The 17,576-nt window shown below is 31.1% G+C and overlaps 3 protein-coding genes across 3 annotated transcripts; 1 reads left to right on the top strand and 2 right to left on the bottom strand.

Moving 5' to 3' along the window:
* Positions 1-2,224: 2,224 nt before the first annotated feature.
* On the bottom strand, positions 2,225-3,404 carry LOC137833250 (cytosolic sulfotransferase 15-like). The gene has a single exon (XM_068641611.1). The coding sequence runs from the start codon at positions 3,304-3,306 to the stop codon at positions 2,362-2,364; it is 945 nt and encodes a 314-aa protein (XP_068497712.1). The 5' UTR covers positions 3,307-3,404; the 3' UTR covers positions 2,225-2,361.
* Positions 3,405-7,712: 4,308 nt separating this feature from the next.
* Positions 7,713-10,939, top strand: LOC137810254 (putative pectinesterase/pectinesterase inhibitor 24). Its single transcript, XM_068611432.1, has 3 exons — positions 7,713-8,294; positions 9,390-9,893; positions 10,076-10,939. Exons 1-3 carry the CDS (start codon positions 7,760-7,762, stop codon positions 10,750-10,752), a joined length of 1,716 nt encoding a protein of 571 aa, XP_068467533.1. The 5' UTR covers positions 7,713-7,759; the 3' UTR covers positions 10,753-10,939.
* A 323-nt stretch (positions 10,940-11,262) lies between these two features.
* Positions 11,263-16,856, bottom strand: LOC137832619 (probable pectinesterase/pectinesterase inhibitor 47). Its single transcript, XM_068640883.1, has 3 exons — positions 15,817-16,856; positions 12,603-12,960; positions 11,263-12,128 (listed from the first exon to the last, which is right to left on the bottom strand). The coding sequence occupies exons 1-3, from the start codon at positions 16,630-16,632 to the stop codon at positions 11,440-11,442; spliced, it is 1,863 nt and encodes a 620-aa protein (XP_068496984.1). The 5' UTR covers positions 16,633-16,856; the 3' UTR covers positions 11,263-11,439.
* Positions 16,857-17,576: the final 720 nt, after the last annotated feature.

Genomic DNA, 17,576 nt, shown 5'->3' with positions numbered 1-17,576 from the left:
ATTTGTTGGTCTAATTTGTTTTTATATAGAGGTTTATGTGATGTTTTGGTACAAAACTGATTACTAACTATTATTTCAATTTTATACATGCAAAAATTGATGTACATAAATATATTTCTACATGATGATCTGATTTGAGTGAGACTAAATTGTGGGTGTGCATATTAATTTTAACTTATACTTTTTTAGCCCACACTTTTCCACACTTTTATGCGGGTTGTGTATTGAAAAATTATGGGCAACCTTTGAAAATTGTAACTTAAAAAATTCACAGTTTATTACACATGGCTTATAATGCTTATTAAGATACATTAATAAATTTATTTTTAAAGACAATATATCAAAACTGTGACTTAATCATCTATAATTTTTTTTTAAAAATGGTCTATAGTTGTCTATAAGCCACACTTATAAAAATGTTGTATTTTTTACTTTTAGCACACTTATAAAAATGTTGTATTTTTTACTTTTAGGCAACATATGTAAGTATTGTCCTAAAGCAAAATTTATAAATAAAAGTTATAAAATTTAACTTTTTTAACAAAATTGAAGTATTGAAATGTTTTGCTAAATGTCATATAATTAATTTATTTTTGTATTGTAAAATAATTTTTTTTTCATTAATAACTACTTTATGTATAGCTAAAGTTACATGTTATTTATTTAGCAACTCGTTTTAAAGTAGTATTTTAACTATATAAAATATTATTTAATTACAAAATACTCTTAGCACTACAAAAAAATCATTAAATAGTAAGTAAATATAGAGACAAAAAATAATTAGTCACTATATTGACTAAATTAGAGACTAAAAAAAATATCATTTGTATCTAAGGTGATTTATATTACTAATAAAAACTTATAAAATTGTTTCTAAATTGGTATGTAAATTAGCTATCAAGGTTTTAGCTACCAATATTTTAGATTATAAATTAGTCTCTAAAAGGATAATAGAGACTAATGTAGAATATAAAGTAGTAAGTAACTAAAACTTTGGTAGCTAATGGTTAGATACTAATTTAGAAACTATTTTATAAACTTTTATTAATAATAGAAACTACATTAAATATTAATAATTTTTTTAATTTATAAAATGGTCTCTAATTTAGTCAAATAGTAACTAATTATTTTAGTCTATAAAATTAATTTCTATCTAATGATTTGTGTGTAGGGTAGTGTGACATTTATTTGAGATAATTTATGATGTTCCTATCAATGAAAAAAAATTAAAAGGCTTAATTAGGGTCCTATTAAATTTTTTTTCGTCTATTGAATACTAAAAAATTCTATATGTTTCGATTGAGTACATGCCATTTAAGTTTTCTGTTAATTGAGTAACATGACTGCTATCTTGTATTGTCACATGCTTACCTATCTCCACATGTTATTTTGTGTTAATGTTAAACAACGTGGTTGCAGTTAACATAATAGGTGACTTTATTATTTTAAATGTGTAGGTGGAAAGGTATTTTTGTTCATTCTTGTTCTGTATGAGGGTTGGACCACCCCTTAAATGGGCCGATTTAATTTAGTTGTTTCTTGCTGATAAAAAAAAAAAGGTGACTTTATTATTGGATGAGGGTGAACAAAAATAAAAAGGAAAGCAAAATGAAAATTAAGATACAGTTTTGAGACGAAACACACATGGGGTAAAACAACTGAATAAGCATGGAGTTGAAGTTGCGCATGAAGGTAGTGAAGACCATATAACAATTACGTCAAAACATCCAAAAACAGATAAATTTTTGGTTCAAAACAAGTTTAAAATTTGTTTGGATAAGATTGAAAAGGAAGTGAAAGCAAAAACATGTTGGATGAGGATAAAGACTAACGAAGAGGAAAGCAAAATAAAAAATGTCAGGAGGTTGTGAAAGACGAATGAGTTGAATAAAAAACTTACAACTAACTTGCTTATATTTGGTATTATCATTATTTTCTCCTTATTGTTCTATTGTTCAACTTATATAGTAGTCTCTCAATATTATATTTAGATTTTCATTTTGCTTTTCTTTTTATTTTTGTTTATCTTTGTCCAATAATAAAAGTTATTTTTTTAATAAAAACTCAATTAAAAGTACTCAATTATGAAAATTTGAAACATGAAACTAAACAACTCATTTGAATAAATTTAAATCAACAAAGACATCAAGGATAAAAGTCTTTACTTAATTTAGCACACTTTTTCCCATTCACATGTAAGATAACAACAATGCTAGTCACACGGTTTCAGAACATATGAAACCTCTTTATTTCAAGAACAAAGAAAAAAGTGACAATAACATTTACGTATCTCAATACACCACATACTATTTTTTGTGTAGCCACTTATTTACTTAGGAATTTAAAAAACAATGCATTATTTTAAATCATAAATGAAAGACCTGATCCATCTAATTTTTCTTCGATAATTTTAGATAGTTTTTCTCTCATAAAAGGAGAAAAATAATTTTCCCAATCTCTCATTTCTGCTTTCCTAAAAAAGTACTTTTTCTCTAGAAATTGGTATATTATTCCAGATTTATTCACTTCCAAGTTCTTCATCTTCTCAAAACTACATAGCTTGACTATGCTTTCGATCACATTGTTGTTTTCTTCCTCTTGAGTGAAAGGAAAACCCAAAAACTCTGCAATTTTTTTCACCTGAAAATTGGCATCCTCTTTAAGATCTTCATACTTTAAAAACAAAACCCTATTTGGTTTGGCTATGCTCTCCTTCCAAAAACCTAGCATGTGACTCCACCATGGACCAAACTCAATTATCCCATTGCAATACATTTCAAAAGCTTCCTCCATTTTTAATGTGGATAAAGGCTCTAGCTTAATTTTACCAAAGAAAGACATTGCTGAAACAAAAGTGTCAAAAGGGTTCCTAGAAATATAAATGATCTTACAATTAGACTCCATGATTGATTTGGACAAGGAAGGGAAAGGAGTGTGAGTTCCAAAAAGTCTTGGTTCAATCGTTGGGAATTGAACATCACCACGATATATGAATTCAACAGCAGGCACAAGTTCATGAGGATTGGAACTGAGCAATGGATGGTTCTCAAAGGAGGAGAAGCATTGGCGATTAACAATGGCAAAAGTTAGGGCTTTCAACCAAGTTGTTCCTGATTTTGGAAAACTAGCAACAATAATATCACTATCTTTTGCTTCAAAGTCCTTTTGAAAAAGGTTTACCTCTTTTATAAGAATTGAAGGGCACCAAAATTCTTGGAATAGATAGAGATCAGGGATTCCCCAACCCCTCTCTCTGGGAAGAGAGAGAATGAATTTGTCTTCTTCATTGGCTTGTTGCCCTTCCATTGCCACTCAAAAGATTCAACAGGAAAAAAAACCCTACAAAATTTGCAAATTTCTGATAAGTATAGCTGGCTAGAATGTGCTCATAATTGGAAGTATTGGATGAGAATTTGGTTTCTGGGAGATGCCTTTTATAGCAATATAAGTTGAAGAAATTATAAATTTGTTGACCAGTGAAGATAATTGTACATGCAGTGAGCACAGAACTTTGTTACTGTAGTAACATGCAGGTTGAAGAAATTATAAGCTTTTGGACAAATGTCATCAATGGCAGACAAGTTATGCACCCAAAGTCATCCTTTTATGATTGCATACGACATCAATGTGTTCAGATTTTTTAGCTTGTGGTTCAGAATAATTGGCCAAATAATTAAAAACATAACAGTGTTACTGCTCTCACAAATTTAACTCTTTTGGAACAACTGTTTTTTTTTATTAAGTTATGTACCATGTTATTGTTTCGTTTTTCTAGGAAAAAGTTATTGCATGCCTTAATTTTGTCTCTAATTTTTATTAAAATGGTTTATTTGAGTTTTATCTTATAAAAAACCATAACGTTTTTGAATGAGGATGTTGATAAGCGGATTAGGTATGAGTGAGAATTAAATGATAATCCACATGGGATGTTTTTACTAATGCAAGAATGTTAACGTTAATTAATAGTCACCAAAAATTTTCAAAATTGTTACGAAAGTTCAAATCTATTATGAAAATGTCTGATCTAACTTTGGATTCCAATTGATGAAATATTAACTTTGTGTAGAATCATTTTAAGAATTTTCATCGAAAGATTGTTTTTGAAAGAGATTAGAGAATGAAGAAACTTCAATCTACTTGACATAATAATTGAGAGAGATTGTGAGTAAGGGAAGGTTTGTTACTTTGAATTGAAAATTAAGATAAGGAACCTAAATGTTCTAATAAAAAATAAAGAGAAAATTCTCTCACTAAAAAATATTCAAATTTTTGGATGAGCAATTCCGAATACAAGAGTTTAAAAAAAAACTTTATACTATGGATCTTGTACTCATGAGTTTAAAACACTACTTTGATAATAAGGATGAGAAAAGAGCTTGTTGAAGAAAGAAAATAAAAATAAATACAAAAAACATGACAAAAAAGAAATAAAGAAGAAAATTCCATAAGGATTCTATGAAGATTTCAAAGATGAATAATTGGAGGAAGGCTTTGGAGGATGAGATTAGAAAAATTGTTCACGAGTACTTTTTTAAAGGAATTTGAGAGGATATAGAACTTGATGGTTAGCACCTTAGGTGTTGTGAGTTGATTTTGATATTGCACATTTTATGGGTTGCACTTTGTTTATGAGTTTTTGTTTTAAGTAGAATATAGTGAGAAACCCAAAGAAAATTCCAACTGGACACGAATTTAACCAAGCGGTTAAGTAAGTGTGAAGGTTCACTTATAAAGGGCAAAGTGAAAAACACAATATAAGGTGTGATGATGATGAGGTGTTGAAAAAGAACAAAAAAAGGAAGCAATTACAATAGATGAACCGAATTGTAAATGAAGAAAAGGAAGAACATAAAAAATGGAAGAAGAGTGGCGCAAAGAAGGAAAAGGAAAAGGTGAAAAGATGAAGAAAACTTGTAGAAAAAGGGAGTAAGGAGTCACGCCACTTGGAGGACGGGATACTCCAAGATGAATGGTGTAGAGTCGTCACTTCGAGTGTAGAGCACTCAAGATAAGATCCAAGGATAATAGGAGACTCGACTCACTAAACACTCTAACAAAGTTTCTTTTCTATTCAAAAATCAATGTCTAATTTACAAGAGGGGAGATACCCTATTTATAGATATGAGTGCCTTGGAGAGGAAAAGAGGAAGGGTAGGGGTGTAATGACTACAAGCTTCTAGAAACTAGGTCAAATGTGAGCACATGGGGGAGTCTTCTAGAATCTAGGTCAAAGGCGAGCACATGGGTGAGTTTCTAGAAGTTAGGTTAAGGTGGGCTTTAGCACAAACTCAATTTACTAAGTACACCCTCTTCTAGCTTATTTTTCCAATTGAAGCTCAAAGTGAACCCAACTTATTTACTTAACTTGTCTTGTAAGAAGACTAGAAGGAAAAACAATTGATATTCTAGTTCATGTCTGATTCTCCCTCTACTGAGGCTTTTCTGAGATTTGGTGGGGTCTTGTCTTGCATGTTGAGATGACTGACCTAGTTGTGAAGAGTTTGTGGTGTCCTTAGTCATTTGTTTGTCGAGGTGGTTTGTATCATTAGGGAACCATGAATAAAATTTTAGAAAGTTAGAGGTGTCTCTGGAGCTTCTAAACTATCTCATTTAACTTTTATGGTTAATTTGACTCTTCCACTTGATCCTTCAAGCTTTGAAGAGTCTTCTTATGTCTATTAGGACTTTTCAGGCGCCACCCATGTGCTTTTCCCTCAATTCATCATTACTTTTCACATGTTACCATTACATTCAAAGAACTACTTATGTGCAATCACTATTTTCCAGGGATTAACATTTTCCTAATTTAGTTACGTGAGTTAGTTCCTTTTTCTCATCCATTCCGCTCCTTAGAATGAAATCCCTCTCTATACAAAGGAGTCTCCTTTGTTTATATACATACATTCCTTGAAGATTGGTTTGATGCGCCTTGTTCCATCCGACGAGAATCCCTTAAATTCCCTTACTTTGAAAGAAAATACACCTTGTAAGAGGCCTAAGACAAAAAAATGCAGCTGCTCGATTGAAAGGAGAAGAGGCGCATAACTTCCCTTTTGGCTTTCTTGTGCTAGAAAATTGGACTCAGATAGAGTGTGAATGACTAACTTGGAATTCTCAGTCGTTCTTTGATATTTTGAGAGTTCTTTACTCCTGTTTTGGTTCTTATCTTAAAAAAAATATTCTCAAGTGATGAATCTCCTTACACTTATTCTTTATTTCTTGGATTAAATGTGATGTGTTCTTACTCTTTCCTTATCTCAGTTCCTTTGTACTTTCAATTTTTTTTACTTGTTCTTGTTTTTACTTTGAAACTAATACAAACAAATGGATTTCTCCATGGTTCTTATTAAAATGAGTTATCTTTTAAAAATTCTTCTATGTATATTTATTTTATAAAAAAAAAAAAATTAAATAAAAATGAGTATTTTGAGAGATGCCAAACCTTATAAGACAAAGAGAATAGGCTAGAAGTCTCTACTCAAAAAGTTTCATCCCTTCCTTTACCTATTCTAAAATATTTAACAAAAACTTTCAGAACATTAGCTTCAGCTTCATGTACATAAAAAAAAACCAATCTAAAAAAGCATGGTTGAACAGCAAAGAACACTTCCATAAGAGAGGTTTAGCATCCAAAAAGACAAAGGTTCACCAGCCATTGCAAGTGTCTTCTTCCATGTAGGACTCTCTGTCTTAATCAGAGGACGTTACCTCCTTTTCAGCTGCACCAAAGTGTCTTAAGATTATAGAAATTCCATTTTGTAAATAAAAGATTTCCTTCGTATGAAGATTCTGCCCAAGCCATTATTGAAAGTGAAAAAAAAAATATGTTTAAGCTTACAAAACAGGTTCATGTTCTAGCTTAATTAGTACCGGGAATATAAATTAATTTTTTTTAAATCATCTACTTTGGTATACTTTATTATTTATTCTCGTTGAATTTTGTGTGTGTAGTATTGTATAAAAAACATTTTATTAAAAATTAAATTAACTAATTTTATAATAACAAGAATTAAATAAAAAATAAATTAACGTGAAACCAATTTTAATTCATAAATAGTTTAATTATTAGTTTATGAAAACGAAGACTAAATTAACCTATAACTATATTTATATATATATATATATATAGAGAGAGAGATAGATAGACACATATATATTTTCTTGTGAACCATATTATCTTCAGACCTGAGGAAATGAAAAATAAAAAACTTAGCCTAAATAAAATACGAAAGTTAATTTTCCCCCACTTTATTACTTAATTTCAATTATTATACTTTTAGGTTAATACAATAAGTCCTTTAATTAAATTATTTTCGTCACACTTAAGCTGCAGATTTTAACCATCACACAATGACAAGAGAAACTAAATTCATTTACTTTTAAAAATCAGAGAACTAAAGTCAACAACTTAAAAATATAAAGATCCAAATAAAGTTTGACCAAAAAATACCTTTTTTTCTATTATAAAATTAACATATATTTCTGTAACATGGCAGCCACTCCATTCAATTTCATCTTCAACATGCAACAATGAGGTTAGTGCCTTGCACGTAAACCGCGTTAAGCTCAACCTAACTTCAACTCATGCATATATATATATATATATATATTACATATATATTGCACGAGTCATATACTCCAAAAAATACATATATATTAATACAATTTACAAGAAACTTCAACTCATGTAAGTATATATATATATACACTTTCACAAACCAGTTACTATTATCAGCAGAAACTAGCTATAGCATTAACCATGTCTTCCTTCAAATCTTACGGCAAAGTTGATGAATCAGAGCACGCCATGCTCGAAGTTCGCAGCAAAAGCAGAAAGAGAATCACCATCATAGCCTTGTCCACAATAGTCCTCATAGGAGTTGTGTGTGCTGCAGTGTTTGGAACAGTTGCTCATAACAACAAGAACAGCAACTCGAATGATGCTCCTTCTGTTTCCAGCTCAGTGAAGGCTGTTTGTGATGTGACACTCTACAAGAACTCCTGCTACAGCAGCCTTGGTTCTGTTGCACACTCGGGTCAGCTTCAACCTCAGGACTTGTTCCTGTTGTCTATTAAAGTGGCCTTAGGTGAGGCTTCTAAGGCTCTTGAGTACTTCTCTGAGAAGGGAGGGTTCAGTGGCTTGAATGTTGATGAAAAGACCATGGAAGATTTTAAGAACTGCAAGGATCTTCTGGGTCTTGCGGTTGATCATTTGAATAGCTCTTTGGCTTCTGGGGGGAAGTTTTCCTTGGTTGATGTGTTGGAGGATCTCAGAACTTGGTTGAGTGCTGCAGGTATATAAGCTTTGATATATGCTTGTTTAAATCTTTATGTCTTCTTGAGTCATGACTATATAACTTCTATTTTGATTCTCTAGAATTTTTTTTTTGTTTTTGTTTGTATATGTGGTTAACTCTTATATTTAACCCCTTTTGCCTGTTTAATTTCTTTGAGAAAATTGTTGTTTTTTGCATGTTAAATTAGAAAAATTAAGTAATAAGTCTCTTAAAAGTCATATAGGTTTTTTTACATAGCTATATTATACTAAATCTTAACCATCTAAATGTTATTGAATGATCTAAATTTACTATTCTTATTTATGTAAAAATGGCCATTAAGTGCTCCTATTCAAGTTTTTATCATTTTATAAGAATATTTTATGATTCTTATTAGATATTATTATTTATTTATTAAATATTTTTATTTATGTAATGAATTTATCCATATTTTTTATATGTTCTTTTTTCCAAAGATTTATTATATTTTATTATTTTATTTTGATATGGTATAGTTATAAAATTTTTATTCCAACGAAAAGTTTGTTAGATTTAAATCATCGGTTATCAAACTGTTGTTGGACCACTATTATATAATCACATGTATGAGTTGACAGATTTCGACATCAAAAAAATGTTTTAGATATCACATCGACTAAAGATAAAAACGTTTCCTAATATATAATATATATTTGTTATAGGAATTTGATGAAGGATAAGAAGATATAATTTAGAATTTTATTTTGGATGTGATGTGATGAATTCTTATATTTTTGCATAGATATATTATACTAAATCTTAACCATCTAAATATTATTGAATGATCTAAATTTACTATTCTCATTTTTATGTAAAAATGCCCGTTAAGTGGACATGCTCCTCTACCTTTGATGGCTTCAAATTTTTATCATTTTATAAGAACTCCATCAGACCAATGCTTGATGCTTCTCATTTTCTTTCTTCTATTGTTATTGGAATTTGAGCACCAAAAGGATAATAGGATCGATGTACATTTATTCTTTCCTCCTAAATTCATTCACCAAAACTTCTAAAGAAAAAGTGTTACTGAATATTTGAAGATCATTGCTTATCCGTGTGCTACTGCTGAAACAGGCACTTACCAGCAAACTTGCATTGATGGTATTGGAGAGGCAGAAGAATCATTGAAGAGCAGTGTATACAACAATCTGAAAAACTCAACAGAGTTTACCAGTAACAGCCTTGCCATCGTGACATGGCTTGACAAGGCTGCAAGCTCTTTGAAACTAAGGCGCTTGTTGAGTACTTCGCCACACCAAGATGAAGAACCAAAGTGGCTTCATTCTAAAGATCGTAAGATGCTTGAAGCTGATAATTTGAAGAAGAAAGCCGATATTGTTGTAGCAAAAGATGGCAGCGGAAAATATAAAACAATCACTGCTGCACTCAAACATGTCCCTGAAAAGAGTGACAAGAGGACTGTGATCTATGTGAAGAAGGGGATTTACAATGAAAATGTGAGGGTGGAGAAGACCAAATGGAATGTCATGATCATTGGTGATGGTATGAACACCACCATTGTTTCTGGAAGCCTTAACTTTGTGGATGGCACCCCAACATTTTCATCAGCAACATTTGGTATGTAACACTTTTTATTAAGTAGACACTGTTTAAAAGTGAATGAAATTTAAAGATAACAAAACTTTTACATTTTTTGGGGAAGAGAGGTATATCTAAGACTTCTGATTGTAGTGTATACTGATTTTAAACACTTTTGTATGTGGTAACATGCTTTATTTTTTTTCTTTGGTGCAATTTAGCTGTGTTTGGGAAGAATTTCATAGCTAGGGACATGGGATTTCGCAACACAGCTGGTCCACAGAAGCACCAGGCAGTGGCACTGATGACCAGTGCTGATCAAGCAGTTTTCTATAGGTGTCAAATTGATGCATTTCAGGACAGTCTCTACGCTCATTCAAACCGCCAATTCTACAGGGAATGCAACATTTATGGCACTGTTGATTTCATTTTTGGTAATTCAGCAGTTGTGCTCCAAAACTGCAACATTTTGCCAAAGGTGCCTATGAAGGGTCAGCAGAACACCATAACAGCACAGGGCAAAACTGACCCCAACATGAACACAGGAATTTCAATTCAAAATTGCAGCATTTCACCCTTTGGGGACTTAAGTTCTGTGCAGACATACCTTGGAAGACCCTGGAAGAACTACTCAACTACAGTTTTTATGCAATCCACATTGGGGAGTTTGATTAACCCAAATGGATGGTTACCATGGGTAGGGAACTCAGCACCAGATACCATATTTTATGCAGAATTTCAGAATGTTGGACCTGGAGCTTCAACAAAAAATAGGGTGAAGTGGAAGGGTTTGAAAACCATTACTCTTAAACAAGCCAGCAAGTTTACTGTCAAATCTTTTATTTCAGGGGAGAAATGGATTTCAGCTTCTGGTGCCACCTTTAAATCTTCTATGTGATCACTTTGATACACATAATGCAATGTATGATGCAAAATCTGTCTGTAATATTTTCAAATTTCCTTTTTTTTTTGCTTTTTATTATTAATTTGATTCTATATACAGATTAATCTAATTTGAGGCTTCTTTTGAAGATCTTGAACCTACTAGAGGCATTACACCTCTTATGAGTACTCATTTGATACTATGTTTGCATCAATCTATTTTTCTTTGTATTAAGCCTCTTTTTCTTCAACATTCTTGCAACTACTCAGGCATTGAAATGGCTGTATATAGATGCAAACACATATATATATATATATATATATATATATATATATATGATATTTGATTGAGTTGGAGAAAACAACTTTGACTTGAAGCTTCATATGAAAATAAAATGAGGCAAAAGGGTCTATCAGTGTGCTGCTCCATGTTAATGGTATTCATGTCAGATTATTAACTAATCTAATATGACAAATTCAAATTAACCAAAAATTCAAATTCCTCTGAATAATAAACAATGGTAACTCTATCCCAAGATAATTTTTTTTTGAATTTGATCCAAACATTCAGCACATGACCCTCATCCCTTTTGTAAGCTCTTCACATAAAAAATGATGATCCAGTTACATCACATTCTAATTAACCAATAGTGAATGAAATTTATTGTTTCTTACTCCATACAATTGAATTCAGTTACCTAATCTAAAGTCCTTCAGAGTAGGGTATATCTGTATCTGGAAGCCATGTATTCCCCAAGGTAAAATTATACACAGTAAAGTTCCAAGCTTGTGTAGGGCTCAGTATATTGTAACCATTCCATTGTACCCTCTTGCTTGTATCAGAACCAGGTCCAAAGTTATTGAACTCACCATAAAAGAGGGTGTCTAATCCATCTGTGCCATTCCACTCTAACCATCCAACAGATTGAATTAGTTCTCCAATGTATGACTGCATGTATACTGTTCTTGAGTACAGTTTCCATGGCCTTCCCAAGTAACTCTTAGTTGATTTCAAGTCTGCAGCCAAGTCAGGTGCAGCTTCAATCCTGCAATTCTGTATTGAAATTCCAGTGCTTTGATTGGGGTCAGTTCTGCCTTGTGCTGTGACAGCATTCTTCTGGTTTGGCAATGGTTTTCTGGCATAGATGTTACAGCTCTGGAACACCACTGCAGCATTTCCAAAAATGAAATCCACAGTGCCATAAATGTCACATTCCCTATAGAACTGCCTGAGAGAGTGGACATAGAGAGTGTCTTGATACCCTTCAAAACTGCAATGGTAGAATGTAGAGAGGTCTGCATTGTTCCTCAGAGCCACTGCTTGGTGCTTCTCAGGGCCAGCAGTGTTTCTGAATGTAACATCCACAGCAACGAATCTTTCTCCAGAGACGGCTGCATTGATCATATAAAACGTTGCATCTCATCAAATTCATTGCAGAAGAAATACTGATCATGATCATTAATTTGAAAAGATAAAAAAAAGTCACTGACATATAGGTAAAATTAGCTTCTTGAGTTATTTTTATCAAGGTTTAATGAATTATTACTTAAACTTTACTCTCTCCTACTTTGTATAGATACCATTTTTAATCTTTACTGTATGATTAAGAGAAATTAATATGTATAATCCATAGTAAATAATAGAGGATTGATAAACATGTACACAATAAATCTCATAATAAAACCTGGTTTAAGAAAATATATCAGTCTTATGAATAGTTCATCAAAAATTTCTCAGCCTATGATTTCTATTTATGAGAAGGTAAGTATGATATAACTTTGTTCCTCAATCATTTAACTAGTGAAAATGTGTTCTCTATGACCTTTTAGCAGTATATTGAGGTTCCAAAATATTAATTTACTTACCAAAGGTTGAAGAATTGAAAGTGGTCCAACCATCTACCACACTATGGTTTCCTGTGATGCAAGTCTTGTTGATACCATCACCAATAAGCAAGATATTCTTCTTTTGAAAGGGAACAGTGACATATTCCTCATAAGATCCTTCTTTTGCATAGATAAGGAAATAGCCATCTTCTGGCCTTAAATTATCTGGTGCAGCAGCAATAGCTTCTCCAATGGAGGTGAAGTTGTCTGTGCCACTAAGGCTCACAATCACAAACTCTTTAAGTAGAATCCCTTTGCTCTCAGTTTCTTTAAGAATCCTTTCACTTCTTGTGCTGCAATTGGATGATGCTGTGCAACTGTACTTTGTGTGAAGAAGCTGCCCAAAGTATAATGTTTCAATTTTAGCCTTTCAGTTGACAATCTTGCAAATGTAGAATAAATGTGAATTTAAATGTTTCTAAAAAATTTTAGAGTTTCATTTAAATCTCTAAAAAAAAATTAATTTTTTTTATTCCAATGTTAGAAACTTAAGTTTATATGTTTAAGGATTAAAATGAAAAAAAGAGAGTTTAGGGACTTAAATAAAATTCTAAATTATTTAGAAGCATATTTAATTTTTTCTTAGTTTCAAATAAATATGATATGGTAATAAAATTTCAAATATTAAATCAATTACTAACTCTATATTAAGATTTTCTTTCAATATATATATATATATATATATATATATATATATATATAACATACGTATCCTTTTTTTTATATATTAAAAAGAATTATTAAATAAAAATTAATTTTAAAAAAATATTTATTAAATTAGATATAATTTTATAGATTAAAAAAATTATTAGAATTTAAAGTAATTTTTACTATTAATGAAAATTTTAACTATTAATTATTTTATTTTTTAAAATTAGTAGTTAAAATCTTGCTAATTAAATAATAATTTATAAATTTTTTTAATAATAAAAACTATTTTTAATACCAATAATTTTTTTGTTTATAAAATACTGTTTAATTTAATTAAAATATAATAATTAATTATTTTATTTCTAAAAATTAATTTCTATTTAATTATTTTTTTATAATAATATATCATTTACATGAAAACAATTTATTGAATGGCGTCTTTTACATTAATTTGATTTTGTATAAATTCCCCACCAAAATGGTTGAAGGATACAACAATAAAAAATGGCTTAGTTAGACTATATTTTTCTCACTTTTTTTTTTATCAGCAACAATCTTCCTTACTAACAAAGACCTATATAAGATGCCATTACGTATAATTTAATAATTATCTTTATATATCAATATAATTATATATACCAATCTTTGTTATTTTTTTTACTTTTTTCTTTACTTTTTAGACATGCATTTTAAATACACTCCAACATCAAAGAGACAACATAATTTTACAATAGAAAGACTTATTTCAAAAATAATTTGAGAGATTCAAAATCAAATATATCAAAGATATAGAAACTAAAAATACAATTAGGCCAAACACTTTTTTTCACCAATAAGAAACAACCAATGACTTCAATACTACATTAATACTACAAAGGTATATAAAATGGCATGTGGTGCATGAGAAGATGCATGCGAGTTGCACGTGCATGGTTTTGTTGTTTATTCGTAAAACATGCAAAGAACCCACGTGGCAAAATCACCAGGTTACTACTCATAGTTTAAACTTTAAAACCAACCTAGGTTGACCTGAACTAACCAATCCTTGGATCTGTTGACTTTTCAAAATAAATCTATAAACTAGATACCGTAATTAATAACGTGAACGAATTAATTTTGTAATATTTTTTAAATTATTATTTTCCATCATAGTCTTCATCTTATTTTATATTTATTCTTGTTCTAAAAATGTTTTGAAAATATGATGTTGAAATAGTAGAATCAAACCTATACTTTAGAGGATGGAACTCACAAGTTCTAATTTATTGTGTGACTAGCTTTCGACACAGCCATGAGGCCACAAGGAATGTTGTTTTATTTAAACATTTTTTAGTTTATTAAAATCTATGTGCATGATAAAATATTATATATATATATATAAGAAAATTATGGGGTAGAATTTTATGGAAATGATCCAAATTGAAATGGATTTCAATGTATGTTATACTAACAGAAGAAATGTTTACCTGAAAGAGCTCTATTTTAATTTGTTGTGATATTTTTTTAAACTATAGTTTCACAATTAATTTTGTAAAAAAAATTCTCATATATATGATAATCTTTTTATAAAGTAAGTGTTTAATTAAATTATTTATCAAACTGCATCGTACAAATGTAAACTGTAGACACAACCATCCTAGACTATAAGTAAAATTAAAAAGAAAAAGAAAAAGAAAAAGAAAGTGGTTTTAGTCTTTGATTTTTTCGTTAAATTTAATTTGGTGTCTATATTTATAAATTGAAAAATTAGTATTTAAATTTCAAAAAAGAATTATAAGTTTAGTATTTTTTTTTTCTAGTCTTTTGACCGCGAAAATGTTACTGAATATTACATCCAAATATAAAAATATTTATTTCACATGTTGTTTAAAAGTTGACTAACTCTTAGGTAAAATACATTATTAAAAAGTTAAGTTTGAGACAAAAAGAAAATACTTTTCTGAATAATTGAAAAATGAGAGAAGCATAGAAACCCACAAAAATTAATATTAAGAAGTAAATTTCAAGTCTAACTCAACCTCAACAAATCGACTTATGAAATTGAGTTAGGTTTGAAATCCACTTCTTAATATGATATTAGAGTCATTTTCGGGTTTATATATCCTAGTGAATGTTTGTTGGGCTTATCATGTCATCCGCTATCAGACCGTTATCGGATCATCCATAATATGTTATCGCACGTACAAGCCGTCACTTTCAGCATGAGAGAATGTGTTAGAGATTCCATATCGACTAAAGATTAAAGCATTTTATGAGGTTGAGTTAGACTTAGAGTCCACTTCATATTAAAGTAAAATTATGTTTTTCTGTGTTTTGAGAAAGTGTTATGTAAGTGATAATGACGTATTTTATGATAGAATGATGCATGTCATTTTTAATTCTTTCATAAATTTCATCTCATTTTGTATAATTTGTATAAGGGTGAGATAATCATAAAGTGTTATCTTTTAATTTGATTATTCTTTTGTTTGTTGATAAAAAAAAAAATTTGATTATTCTTTGTTTGTTGATAAAAAAAAAATCCAAGGTAAAGAATAGTTACCTTAATGAGCTTTTTCAATGGCTGTCTGACCTTGAAATTCTGGGTGGGAAGACCATGTTTGCGGGTCTTATGCTTCTTGAGATTCTTCTTCAGAGCCTGCGCGACCAACCCAAGTGACACACTGTAGAGTTGTGTGACATTGTTGAGAGGCACAGCAAGAGCATTGACAATGTTGCTCTTGATCACCACCAACTCATCATAGCAAGTGTACTGGTTAGTGGCCACAGCACTGAGATACGTTTCAATCTTATCAACCAACTCTGTGTTGGAGGGGTCTGCAGATTTCAGCTCTTCTGAAACTGACTCCAAGTACCCAACACTCAGCTGGCTCAGCTCACTGCAGTCTTCTAGGGCTGCAATCTCTGCACTGCTCAGAGAAGAAGATTTCTTCTTTTTGAGGAAATCAGTGAAGGCTTTGGCCAGTCTTTTGGCTTGTTTTAGGCTTTGTTTGACTGAGAATTTGCCAAATTTGTAAGGATCAGAAGGTGAGGATTGAATGGACGAGAGAATGGAACGGCATAGTTTTGGATATAGTGTGGCCTTGCATGCTGAAGAGGGTGAAGTAGGTGGAAGAGGTGGAGGAGGAGCATGAGTTGGAGATGGTGATGGAGAAGGAGAAGGAGCATGAGATGGAGATGATGATGGAGAAGGAGAAGGAGCATGAGATGGAGATGGTGATGGAGAAGGAGCATGTGTTGGAGACTGTTGTGGAGAAGGGGTATGTATTGGAGAAGGTGATGGAGTTTGAGCTAAGAGTAATGGAACAAAGAGGGAGAGGAAAAAGAGGAAGAGAAAGGACATTGGTGAGGATGACATGTTGAAGGGTTAAGGTTTTGGTTCTTTGAGGATGTGATGTGTTAATTGGATGGTGTGTTATGGTGTTGGAAGAATGGGGATTTATAGGGTGATGGAGATGAAGTTACTAGGAAGCATAAAGGAGTGTGAGAAATAATAATCAGGGAAGAGAATGAGAGGGTGGGGGTGTCGGTTTGAGCATGCAAAAAGGGCGAAAAATAATGCATTGTAGACGGTGGGAACGTGGCTTTGAGTCAAATTCTAAGGGAGTACTTATATGCATGGCATGGAGGATATTGATGATTGGTATTTTGGAATAGATTATGATAAGTAATTTGTATTCACACTAGTGCGTGACTTTGAATTGTCATAGTTGTATACAAGTTATAGTAAGTGAGGTCAAACCACTCTTTTGAGATTCTTTAAAGAAAAAGCATGTGCAAAGTAAAACCATTTTTACAACTAGAAGATATGAAAGAGGTAACAGCGTATCAAATCAATATATAATACGAATAGAAGAACTCTCAGGATAACTTAAAAAAAAAAATCAAAATAACAAATTTTAAATTTTATCTCAAAATAGTAATCTCAAATTGATTCTGGACGTAACAAGTGACACGCTCTAGAACTTATAGGTGTCACCAAACTTTCATTTTAAAAACCAACACTCACATTTCTCTCTCTCTCTCATTTCCTTTCATTCAACGTTTCTCTCTTATTTTCTCGACCTCCGTGTTTCTCTTTCTTTTATTTCAGTGTCTTTTGGTTTCTCTCATTCATTTTGTTGGATTTCTTCTTCTTCTCATTCATTTGCTCTACGATTTTCTCTCATTCACTTGGGCTTTCTTTATTCTGTGCAGCAATCGATAGTGGAATAGGTTTTCCTTCATATTCATGTTTGACGAACTTGAATCCATTGTATGTTCAAGCACCGAGGTGAAATATTCTCCTTCTTCTGTCCACAT

The sequence above is a fragment of the Phaseolus vulgaris genome, chromosome 11, assembly GCF_000499845.2.
Source record: "Phaseolus vulgaris cultivar G19833 chromosome 11, P. vulgaris v2.0, whole genome shotgun sequence".
NCBI classification, from domain to species: Eukaryota; Viridiplantae; Streptophyta; class Magnoliopsida; order Fabales; family Fabaceae; genus Phaseolus; species Phaseolus vulgaris.
The sequence above is the reverse complement of the archived record's forward strand: the minus strand, read 5'-3'. Positions and strand labels throughout refer to the sequence as shown.